The sequence below is a fragment of the Schistocerca cancellata genome, chromosome 2, assembly GCF_023864275.1.
Source record: "Schistocerca cancellata isolate TAMUIC-IGC-003103 chromosome 2, iqSchCanc2.1, whole genome shotgun sequence".
Classification (NCBI taxonomy): Eukaryota; Metazoa; Arthropoda; class Insecta; order Orthoptera; family Acrididae; genus Schistocerca; species Schistocerca cancellata.
This window is the reverse complement of record NC_064627.1, coordinates 293,151,675-293,164,673: the sequence shown is the minus strand read 5'-3', so window position 1 is coordinate 293,164,673 and position 12,999 is coordinate 293,151,675. Positions and strand designations below refer to the sequence as shown.

At 40.0% G+C, this 12,999-nt stretch overlaps 1 protein-coding gene across 3 annotated transcripts in view; it reads right to left on the bottom strand.

The window, feature by feature from the left end:
* Window positions 1-1,294: 1,294 nt before the first annotated feature.
* The window catches only part of LOC126161650 (BRCA2-interacting transcriptional repressor EMSY-like), a 331,217-nt gene continuing 319,512 nt past the window's right edge, over window positions 1,295-12,999 (bottom strand). Inside the window, exons 16-17 of one of the 3 annotated variants that reach the window (XM_049917638.1) lie at window positions 2,085-2,202; window positions 1,295-1,990 (exon numbers count right to left, since the gene is read on the bottom strand). In XM_049917638.1, coding sequence (XP_049773595.1) covers window positions 1,926-1,990; window positions 2,085-2,202 — 183 coding nt within the window. In that variant the 3' untranslated portion in view covers window positions 1,295-1,925. The remainder of the gene's footprint in view (window positions 1,991-2,084; window positions 2,203-12,999) is intronic. The other 2 variants (XM_049917637.1, XM_049917636.1) reach the window with 2 other exon arrangements.

The window sequence follows — 12,999 nt, the reverse complement described above, 5'->3', positions numbered from 1 at the left end:
GAAACCGAAGTCTGTTGTGGATGATTTCGTAGCCAGAACCATGACTAATTTGCAGACAATGTGCTACTTTGTCAATAGTTAATCGTCTGTCTAAGAGAATCATTTCACATGAACGCTCAATGGTTTCTTCATTTGTGGCAGTAAACGGTCGTTCGGTTCCTTTATCATGCGTAACACTTGTGCAACCATTTCGGAATTTTTCCCTCCATTCGTAAACACTCCGTTGTGGCAAAATACTGCTCCCATACTGTACCAAAAGTCTTCAATGAATTTCGGCCCCTGATACGCCTTCTGACCACATGAAATGGATCACAGAACGGTGCTCTTCTTTGGTGCAAATAGACAGCAGAACAACTATGATTATCAGCATGGCAGTGATAACTAAACTAACCTAGCAGCTTGAAAATTGCAAAGATATAACAACAAATAAACAAAGTATGCGTCATCAACATAAAATGACGGTACTACCAAAATAAACAAAAATATAACTAAATTGTGGATAACAATTGACTTACCCTCGTCTAAGATCGAAAAGATGTCCCATCCAGAAATTGGGACCTACTCATAATCCACAAGGTGTAACACAGCGTAACATGCAGTCACATTTACAAATCCAGCAATACAGATGGTGTGGCTGCACAAGCTTCATTGTCTGCTCCACTAGAAGGTGATTTGTGTAAAACTGTTTGATGAATATTTTGTCAGCACATCTGTGCTTTCATAATCTGAAGAGGAAACAGCATTAGATGTGCTGTCTGTGTTTTCTTCTGATGATGTCTTAACTATTTATAATTACCAATAACTCCCAAAAAACTTATATTAAGATTTTGGCATAATTTATTCTCAGAGCATTAATAATATTCTGAAATTTTGATGGGTATGTTCTTTTGTCCTGGATCTGATGATTAGTGATGATGCAGTAGATACATATTCAAGTTCATAGTGTATCACTGAGTTGTTGTTTAATGCCACAGTGATATAGATATTATGAAGAATTTGGAAGGAACATTCCCTTAGTCTTTATTCAATCTGGACGATCTATTTTTGAGTTTATGCCCCTACAAATGTTAACCTCAGGATACTAGAAAGCACTCAGTTATTATCCATTTAATTTAATAGTCCATATCAGGGTATTCTACTTGAAATACATGTGAATAGTTGAGGTACACGGTATGAGTTTCCCTCGTTTTATTGAAGAATATGTTACAACAGTCAACTTTTGTTCCTTGTTTTTGGAATTTAACCACTTTGCATAGATACAGAAATTTATTAAAACCTGAAATAAGCATATGGTAGCTAAACACTTACATAATGCAAAATAAAATGTAGCCTTCACTTACGCCCTAGCAACCACATATTGTTGAAAGCTGCACCACTTGCCCTAAAGACATGGCAGAAAAAAGACAACTATGTTATTTTATGGAAGAATGTGCTGCATTTTACTAAGTTTTGGTGATCTTTTTATAGAGTACTATTAAAATACATTCACAGTCAGTTTTATGGTTCCCTTCAGGACGAAAATGTAGAATGAGGAAAAAATAAAAAAAGCAATGTTTCTTTATTGTTAATTTCATCATATGGCAAAAATGGCAGTGTTATTTTCCATGTTTGTATCCTAAAATTTCTTCAGAACACTGTATGTCATAAGTACCAGTACAGAAAAGGTTTGCCTCACAGCTTGTATGGTGACCAACACAATAGTATGCTATCAAAGGTACATACTTACATACTTTTTGTTTGTTTATCATGAGATTTTTGCTTACAAATCAATATAATTACTGCCAATGATCTTACATACATACACAAGTAATCAATACTCACTTCAGTACAGTTATTTTATTTTTATATAAAAGATAAATAAAACATTTAATAATAAAATTGAGAGACATTTAATACAAAATCTAACAAATACAAACTTTTTACAATCAAGCAACTTCATGTGCTTGGATTTTCTGGGAAGCAAAATCTTCAATATGCATTTCTGAAGTATCTGGAAACAGTAAAACATTCATGTTAACTTCAAACATACATTAAAAAACATAATTACAAAAAGGAATTAACTATTTCATAAAAGCTTGCTGTACCCATATGTGTTGGTTCAACAAAAACAGATGCCACAGTCGTTGAACTGTTCTCATGCAGGAAGCTTCGAAAATCATGATCCTGACTGTGCTGTGTTGTTGTGATGAAAGCACATCCACCCTAAACAGCACACAGCACATACATTAACATCCTGAGATTAATAATATTCATTATTTTGACAGAATGAATGATAAAATCCTTCAACAACAGTATCATATACACAGTTATAAATTATGGAAACATATACAGAGAGTAAAAAATCCTGACTAATTTTAGAGACAGTTTCATTACACCAAAACAAGAAAAAAAGTCTGGTAAACATGGGCTATAAACCATATATGTTAAGAGATATGAGCTCTTGTTGATTTTTGATATTATAAAATACATCTCTTCTACTTCAAGCCATTTGCCTCCCATATTTTGGAAGGCAGCAGTAAGGATTAAAATAAGGAAAAAAGGTCTAGTAAACGTGGGATCTAAAATGCATACCTTAAGACCTATGAGCACTTGTTCAGTAGAAGAGATGTGTCCCACACTAGCGAAGATGAAAAAGTGCTCATAGCTATTACGGGATGCATTTTAGTGCCCTTCTTTACTACAAGCTTATTGGTGTTACTGTGACACACACACAAACGCGCGCGCGCGCGCGCACACACACACACACACACACACACACACACACACACACACACACACACACACCAAATATTGACCCTCTCATTTGCATTAATTCTTCTTCTGTTCCTGGTGTACAATGAAAACGGCTTGTCTGTTGTGACTACACATGTTCCATAATTCCTGTCACCAACAACTCCAATAGAAAATGTCCTGTAGGCAATAATGTCTCTGTTGTAGTATGACTCAAGGCCAGCAAGTGGTTTCTCATTACCCCTCACTATAGGCAAGGTCATCCATGAATTACCAGTGAGCACCTCATTTGTAGTGCAAGAAAAATTAATCTTACAACCTACATAAGTGAGGGGACCGGTTAAGAGTTCTTGTTGAGCAACGTCGTTAGGTATAAAATCAAAACTGCTAACAGTCTTATACACTGGCAGTCATCATGGCTGTGTGCGCCGCCATCTTGGCGGGTGACCTTGAACAAGTTTCGCTCGGCCGCCGCCAGGCGACCTGTGAAAGCGGCCATGTCATTCACCAGCTCTGCTGCAATCATTGTACAGCTTTTTATATTGGTATGACTACCAACCAGCTGTTCATCAGAATGAATGGCCACTGCCAAACTATGGCCAAGAGCAAAGTAGCAGTGTATAAGACTGTTAGCAGTTTTGATTTTACACCTAACAATGTTGCTCAACAAGAACTCTTAACCGGTCCTCTCACTTTTGTAGGTTGTAAGATTAATTTTTCTTGCACTACAAATGAGGTGCTCACTGGTAATTCATGGATGACCTTGGCTGTGTGCGCCGCCATCTTGGTGGGTGACCTTGAACGAGTTTCGCTCGGCCGCCGCTAGGCCGCGTCGGATCGCGCTATAGTTCTAACTAAGCGCGATCCGCAGAATTGCTCCATTTCCGGTGCCGCCATTGTGCTGGAGAGCGGCGCTACTTCCTTTTCAAAGTAATTGGGGGACATGGGTGTTCGGAAAACTGGTTTGTTCGGATAATTGAACTGTACATGTTTATTTGCCAAAAAGAATTAACAGTACAGTAAATATATTCATAAAAACAGGCATCTCTTCTAGTATTGCAAAGTAACATACAAAGGCAACTTCAGTAGGAATATATAGTATGTGGCACAGTTTATTAAACAAAAATATATTCATATTACATATGCATTTTGCATGAACAATACACACAGTATACAAAATTAACGTTTAAAAAAATCCTTTATTTAGGTCTGTCTAAGCAAGCCTACACGCTTACGAGCTGCGCTGTGAACAGCTTCGATACTGCCGCTACTTCTACTGCCAGTGCCAAGCTGACAGAAGTGTGCTGATTGTTGAAACACAGCGACTGGCGGCTTGGCCTGTCAGCAGCGCCTTGTGAAGGCCCCATCAGAAGCGATGTTCCACCAGTGGTGGTCCAGTGCGGCGACTACTGTGGGAAACTTGGTTTGGGAGTGAGGGGGATGATGGACGGTAGGGTGGGAGAGTAACAGGTGCGAGCGAGTACACAGTTCGGTTAAGCGGTTGTTCGGTTGACCGACGTTCGGATAATCGACGCTCTACTGTATCACGTGAGATGCGAGCACCAATCTGGAAGGGATGGGGAGGGGAAGAAATAGCAGTAAGTGGGTGGGGAGAGAGAGGAATGCTATCTGGTGGAGCTGGCAGGGACTAGAATGCCAAGAGGCGCAGTGTCAGGAGGTTGTGAGGCAGGGAGGTGGGGAAAAAAGGAACAAAAAAGGTGAGGAGTGGGGAAAGATGGGTGGATGCATTGGCAGAGGGCTGCAAATAAACAGGGTGGGAGATAAGAATGAGGAACAGATGACAGGAGAGAGGGGTTTAAACTGTTGGGTGGAGTGTGTGGGGACTGTATGTTACCATAGGTTGAGGCCAGGATAATTATGGGAGAGGAGAGTGTGTTGTACGGATAAATCCCATCTGTGCAATTCAGAAAAGCTGTTGTTGGAGGGAAGGATTCAGATGGCTTGGGTAGTGAAGCAGCCAATAAAATCAAGTCCTCAGTGTTCAGCTGCATGTTGTGCGACACGTTGGTCTACTTTGCTCTTGGCCACAATTTAGCAATGGCCATTCATCCTGGTGGCCAGCTGGTTGGTAATCATACCAATATAAAAAGCCATGCAATGATTCCAGCAGAGTTGGTAAATGACATGGCTGCTTTCACAGTTGGTCTGGTCCCTGATGGGGTACAAAAGCCTGTGACTGGACTGGAGTAGGTGGTGCTGGGTGGGTGGATTGGGCAGGTCTTGCACCTTGGTCTCCCACAGGGATATGACCCTTGTGGCAATGGGTTCGGATTGGAAGTGGCATAGGGATGGACTAGGATGTTGTGGAGGTAGAGTGGGTGACGGAACACCACGTTAGGTGGTGGTAGTGGTGGTGGTGGTGGTGGTGGCGGTGGTGGTGGGAGGGGGGGAGTAGTGTCTTGAGTAGGATGTCCCTCATTTCAGGGTAATTACCTATCATTAGGCCCTGAAATGAGGGACATCCTACAAAAGACACTTCCCAACCCTCCTAAAGTGGTTTTCTGTCACCCACCCAAACTCCACAACTTGCCGCAAGGATCATATCCTTGTGGAAGAGCCAGGTGCAAAACCTGCCCAATCCATCCACCCTCCACTTCCTATCCTAGTCCTGTCACAGGTTTATCCTATCCCATCACGGGCCAGGCGACCTGTGAAAGCAGCCATGTCATTCACCAGCTCTGCTGCAATCATTGTACAGCTTTTTATATTGGTATGACTACCAACCAGCTGTTCACCAGAATGAATGGCCACTGCCAAACTATGGCCAAGAGCAAAGTAGCAGACCACCCTGTGGCACAACATGAAGCTGAAGACAACACACTTGTGCACTAAATTAATCATTGAGTGTCCATTCCTTTCATACTCATGAAAGAAATGCAGGCCATCAACAAAGGAAGTAGCTTACAAAACATTCATTCCACCAATACTTGAAAACTGTGCATCAGTATGGGTTCCATACCAGATAGGACTGATAGAGGAAACAGAGAAGATCCAAAGAAGAGCAGCACATTTTGTTACAGTTTCATTTAGTAAGTGCAAAAGCATCATGAAGATGCTCAGCCAACTCCAGTGGCAGATGATGCAAGAAAGGCATTCTGCATCATGGTATGGACTACTATTATGGTTCCGAGAGTGTACATTTCAAGAAGCATCAGCCAATACATAGCTTCCTCCTATGTGCTGCTTCAATACCCGAGCCATCTGGATCCTTCCCTCCACCACCAGCTTTTCTGAACTGCAAAAATGGGAGTTTTCCTTACAACACATTCTCCACTCCCCCTGAGAAACACACTTATTGCCCTACATAAAATGGCTAAAACTGGTAACCTAGAATCGAAGCAGAGGTATAAAGAAGCCAGGAAGAATTATAGAACTGAAATACAGATGGCAAAGCAGAGAGCCAATGATGCTTTCATTGAAAACTCCAGCAACAAATGCAAAGCAGCCTGGCAGGTAATAAACAAAATAGCAGGGAAGCATAAAAACAGACAAGAAATTCCAATAGTGCCAGGAAAATTAAATGAATTTTTTGTTAACAGTAATAAGTTGGAAGCTACTGCTACCTCTGCGCCAGATGATGCAACTTCTGAAAGTTTTACCCACAACATTCCTGACCTAAATAACTTATCCTTTAAATGGAAACAGGTGTCCTGGCAAACTGTATACAAAGTCGTCACAAACCTACATGGCTCATACAGTGAAGATCTCTATGGCATCTCCAACACCATCTTGAAACAAATAATTGACATTATTGTTGCCCCTCTTACCTTTCTGATCAATAGTACTTTTACAGCTGGAAAATATCCTGAGGTCCTGAAGGCTACTATTGTTATCCCAATCTATAAAAAAGGAGAAAAAAACAAACCTGAAAGTTACCGTCCAATATCCCTCATACCTATATTATCCAAGATAATAGAATGCTGCATTAAAACACAACTTTGCAACTACTTTGCTGAACAAAATCTTTTTTCCTCCTCGCTCTTTGGTTTTAGGCCAGGATTGTCTACAATAAATGCAGTAGAAACTCTTGTGACAGGCATACTTGATGGCTTTGAGAACAATTCTATCACTTGTGCTGTACTACTAGATCTGAGTAAAGCATTTGATACTGTATCCCACGAAATACTAATAAATAAACTAGAGTGCTATGGTGTAAAAAATAACGAACTGGCATTAATCAGATCATACCTGACAAACAGAACTCAGGTAGTTATAGTAAATAGCCAGCAATCAAATGCCCTACCAGTTGTAAGAGGCGTGCCACAAGGCTCAGTGCTTGGACCATTTCTCTTCCTGGTATACATGAATGACTTGCCTACTTTCATGCTTCACAAGTCAATAATATATGCTGACGACACAACCCTGATTACCTCAGATAACAAATTGGAGGAAGTGAAGAAACAAACAAAAGCAATGCTTGAAAAGTCTGCCATATGGCTCCACAGTAACAAGCTGATACTCAACAGTAGCAAGACAGAAACTATGTATTTCTTCTTGCACAATCTACAGGAAAAATTAAATGAGTCTGACTCTGTAAGACTGCTAGGAATCCACCTGGACCCGAAATTAACATGGAACACCCACACGGAACTGTTATGTACCAGACTTTCTAGAGTAGTCTTTTTGTTAAGGAAACTAAAAACATTAGTTAGCAGAAAACAACTTTTATCTTCTTATTATGCGTTCTTTGAATCTCACTTACAGTACGGAATAAAATTATGGGGCAACTCAACTGGTGCTCAGACAGTGTTCATGTGGCAGAAGAAAGCAATTAGAGCAATTACAGGTATTAAAAGCCAAGAATCATGTCGAAAGCACTTTAAGGAACTTAACATCTTAACATTACCTTCTCTGTATATAAAAGCGTGTCTTCTTTCCATAAAAAAACAAATACATACCTTAACGTCCAGAACAGATGTTCATTCACATGATACCAGATATAAAAACAATCTTAATGTAGACTTTACTAGGCTATCTAAGGTCCAAAGTAGCTTTCAGCAAACAGGATTAAAATTATATAACAAGTTACCACAATCACTGAAAGACCTACAAGGAGATGCCTTCAAGAAGCAGCTGCACAAATTGTTAGCTGATAAGTGTATCTATGATGTAAAGGAATTAGAATGTAGTAGAGAGTGAGAGTAACTATGATGTCAAGGAAGTGGAATGTAGTAGAGAGTAACTATGATGTTATGGAATTATAATGTAGAGAATAACTCTTTATCCTCATGTAATGTAATCTGAATGTACATAGTTTCCCAATTTTAGATTCACTATCAAATGTAATGTCAAAACTGTCTATTTCAACAAATGTTGGCTAATGACAAGTAATAAATAAATAAATAAATAAATAAATTATCTCAAACTCAACATATAGTAACATACTGTCCCACACCCTCCAGCAAACAGTTTCCACCTCCTCTGTACTATCAACTGCTCCCCATTCTCGTCTTCCACCCTGGCTATTTGTAGCCCTCTGCCAAAGAATCCACCCATTTTTCCCCATTCCTCTCCTTTTTTGCTCCTTTTTTCCCCACCTCCCTGTCCCACAACCTCCTGACACTGCACCTGTTGGCATTCTAGTCCCTGTACACTCCACCAGACAGTGTTTGTCTCTCTCACCACCCATACACTACTATCCTTTCCCTTTCCGTATCCCTCCAGATTGGTGCTTGCATCCCACAAAGCAGTTGCGTTCTGACCTGAGATGCTGGAGTTGGTGGTCATGCATGTGAGGTGTGCTTGCTTGTGTGTGTGAATGGTGTGTGTGTCTCGTTTACTGATGAAGGCTGTGACTTTTAATTGTGCCTGTATGCAATTTGCTCCTTTATGGTAAGTACTAATCTGTCTCTTCCTACATTGTTGATATTCTTACCTGGAGCTTCCATTGTTTAATTAATTGATCTACAAAACTTTTTACACCTACTGCAGAGTGCAACTCTCAAAAAATAAGCATCAGTAAGAAACTACTTAATGGTAGAAAGAAGTCAGTAAACATTTTGAGTGAATTAATGAGTCACAGATATCTGAAGTGAACGAGCCTTTAAATTTGGTGAAAAAACCGAAATGTCAGAGAGGGAAAGGGTATAGAGGAGAAGTGAAATGAGGGAGAGGACTGAGGGATAAAAGAGTACACAACAATTTAAAGAAACACAAAATGAAGAAAGAAGCCATGTGATTCAACTTCTCATTTATATAAATTTCGTTACAGATGACTTACTAGTGAGTATCAGACAGAGAAGTGGAAAGGAACTGGTAGCAGCCTTGAAGGAATTGTCACCACACTGACCTTGAAGAGATCATCATCACAATCTACTGAAGTGATTTTTGGAAAGCATGGAAAATCTGTATCAGAATGATGATGAGACAGAGACAAGTATGGTTGATGTTCCAACTCAGCTGATAAGACATGAGGAAATAAGACCCTGGGACAGTGAAGACATTGCAGAGTAGGAGAAGGAAGAAATAAATAGTGGAAGGTAACAGATACAAAAACATTAGAAATTAAAACTGACAGAGGGCACTAAAAAGGTCTAATAAACAAAAGACAGCTATAACTTACAGATAGACAAAGATGGAAATATGAAGAAAGTATAAACATTGAAGGTGGGATCAAAATACACTACTGGCCATTAAAATTGCTACACCAAGAAGAAATGCAGATGATAAACAGGCATTCATTGGCCAAATATATTATACTAGAACTGACATGTGATTACATTTTCACGCAATTTGGGTGCATAGACCCTGAGAAATCAGTACCCCCCAGAACAACCACCTCTGGCCGTAATAACGGCCTTGATACGCCTAGTCATTGAGTCAAACAGAGCTTGGATGGTGTGAACAGGTACAGCTGCCCCTGCAGCTTCAACACGATACCACAGTTCATCAACAGTAGTGACTGGCACATTGTGACGAGCCAGTTGCTCGGCCACCATTGACCAGACATTTTCAATTGGTGAGAGATCTCGAGAATGTGCTGGCCAGGGCAGCAGTCGAACATTTTCTGTGCCCAGAAAGGCCCGTACAGGACCTGCAACATGTGGTTGTGCATTATCCTGCTGAAATGTAGGTTTTCGCAGGGATCAAATGAGGGGTAGAGCCATGGGTCATAACACATCTGAAATGTAATGTCCACTGTTCAAAGTGCCGTCAATGCGAACAAGAAGTGACCGAGACATGTAACCAATGGCACCCCATACCATCACACTGGGTGATACGCCACTACGGTGATGACGAATACACGCTTCCAATGTGCATTCACCACAATGTCGCCAAACACGGATGCGACCATCATGATGCTATAAACAGAATCTGGATTCATCAGGAAAAAAAAAAATGACATTTTACCATTCATGCACCCAGGTTTATCATTGAGTACACCATCACAGGTGCTCCTGTCTGTGATGCAGCGTCAAGGGTAACCACAGCCATGATCTCCAAGCTGATAGTACATGCTCTTGCAAACATTGTCGAACTGTTCGTGCAGATGGTTGTTGTCTTGCAAACGTTCCCATCTGTTGACTCAAGGATCAAGACATGGCTGCACAATCTGTTAGAGCCATGAGGATAAGATGCCTGTCATCTCAACTGCTAGTGATACAAGGCCATTGGGATCCAGCACAGTGTTCTGTGTTACCCTCCTGAACCCACCAATTCCATATTCTGCTAACAGTCATTGGATCTCGACCAACGCGAGCAACAGGGTCGTGATACGATAAACCGCAATCGCGATATGCTACCATCCAACCTTTATCAAAGTCAGAAATGTGATGGTACGCATTTCTCCTCCTTACATGAGGCATCACAACAACGTTTCACCAGGCTACACCGGTCAACTGCTGTTTGTGTATGAGAAATTGGTTGGAAACATTCCTCATGTCAGCACATTGTAGGTGTCGCCACCGGTGCAAACCTTGTGTGAATGCTCTGAAAAGCTAATCATTTGCATATCACAGCATCCTCTTCCTGTCGGTTAAATTTCGCGTCTGTAGCACGTCATCTTCATGGTATAGCAATTTTAATGGGCAGTAGTGTAGAATGGAAAATCAAAACAGGATCAAGGTTAAAAGAATTATTAAATTATAATAATGATACTAGAAAATGAAGAAGACAGTGGAAAAATTAACATGTATTTGGTACTGACTGATGTCAGGAACCAAGCATATAAAGGAGAATAAACTTCCACCTGCCACGATCTATAACCCCCATTGGCTTCTTTGTAATACAAAGTAGGTGTTTTCCATTTATCTGGTTACAATGCTGTATGGTCATTGTTCATTACTTGCAATGTTCATTGTTTGTAACATACCACACTGGTGTAAAGGAAGTCAATACGAGCAACTTTATACAGGCCATTTGTGCTTTATCAAGTTGGGAAAGTACCTCAAACTGGCCTACAAAAACCACCAAAGCTACAATGTAAGTGCATAACACAAGATTTTCATAATCTCTCACTCTCTATGTGCAAACTATTAGTCCTAGAGAAAAAATGAAGAGGACTTTTTTTTGGAGGAAATTTAATGTGTTTTATTGTGTAATGGGACACATTATATCTACCAACTGCAATTCTCAATTTATTAATGAGAAATATATATAAGTGACTTCTAAGCACGCACTCTCCTAACACTATACAAAAATTTGTGAGTGAACAAATTATTTCTCATATTCACATTTTCTGGTATTCATTGTTTTAGTTTTGAAGGGTGGGGCGGAATGTATTTAAACATAACTTTTGTATGTTTTTCTTGAAAAACTCAAAAATCATGGACTCCAGTAGCAACACATCACAGTGGAAAATTCAGCTATATTAAATTTCTTACAAGCAAGACGCCATTCATTTTTCCACTGGGACTAGTAGTTTGCACATTGGGAGCAAGAGAATATGAACATTTCATGCAATGCACATACACTGTAAGTTGAGGTGCTTTCCTGGCTTGCCTGCCTAAAATTGTTCATCACGAGTTCCTGTACACCACTATGGTATGTCATGAATGATTATGGTTTACACCCTGTGTGTGTGTGTGTGTGTGTGTGTGTGTGTGTGTGTGTGTGTGTGTGTGTGTGCACGTTCGTGCATTTGTGCGCTCACGTGTGCATGTGTGTATTACTTTATGGCTAAATATAGGATTGTAACAGAGGTTGACAGTACCTACATCTTTGTTACAAATTATTTTTTATCTAAATCTACATCTATACTCCATAAGCCATCTTACAGCGTGTGGTGGAAGATACCTTATGTACCAGTCTCACTTTTGTCTTTTCCTGATCCAGTCGCATACAGTTCATGTGAAGAACGATTGCTGGTAAGCCTCTGTGTGGGCTCCAATTTCTATAATTCTATCTTCATGGTATTTTCTTAAGATACACATACGTGGAAGCTATATATTGGCTGATGCTTCTAGAAATGTACATTCTCAGAACTGTAATGCCATGATGCAGAACGCCTCTCTTGCAACACCTGCCACTAGAGTTGGCTGAGCATCTCCATGATGCTTTCGCACTTACTTAATGAAACTGTAACAAAATGTGCTGCTCTTCTTTGGATCTTACCTGTTTCCTCTATCAGTCCTATCTGGTATGGAACCCGTACTAATGAGCAGGTTTCAAGTACTGGTGGAATGAGTGTTTTGTAAGCCACTTCCTTTGTTGATGGTCTACATTTCTTTCATGAGTGCGAAAGGAATGAACACTCAATGAATAACTTTGTGCATAATAAACCTAGATAACAAAATTGTTTTGTAATTACACGTCATGTCTGCAAATCCACATCATCCCGAAAGATTAAGGGCTCACGCTGTGTGACCATAAAAGTAAAATTTTTTTGACTGGATAAAATTAAAATTCTTAAGTTGAAAAGTGCAGAAATAAAGAAATTAAATTACTGAGTATGGCATATATAGCTGCTTCACATTGAGCTTGAATGGGTCAAGAGTAGTTCAAATTCAGATACAATTAAATCAATTCACTTGTCAAAAATATCTGGTACATTATTTCGCTGGCCAGCAAATAATGAAGTAACTGACTGTAAAACCATTCTAAGAAATAAGTACAATAGTTCTACTTCAGATGAAAACAAGAACAGTTGTGTGAGGATCCAGTGAGCAGCCTGGAATTTATTTCATGGGATGTTTGATGTGGTTGCAAGGACTGAATCATTAACACTCATGGCTCTGTCTGTCAAATGTGTCTCACAGTTAAACATAACCATGGTACTTCCTAATGATGACACTGGTACAGAACCTTTCA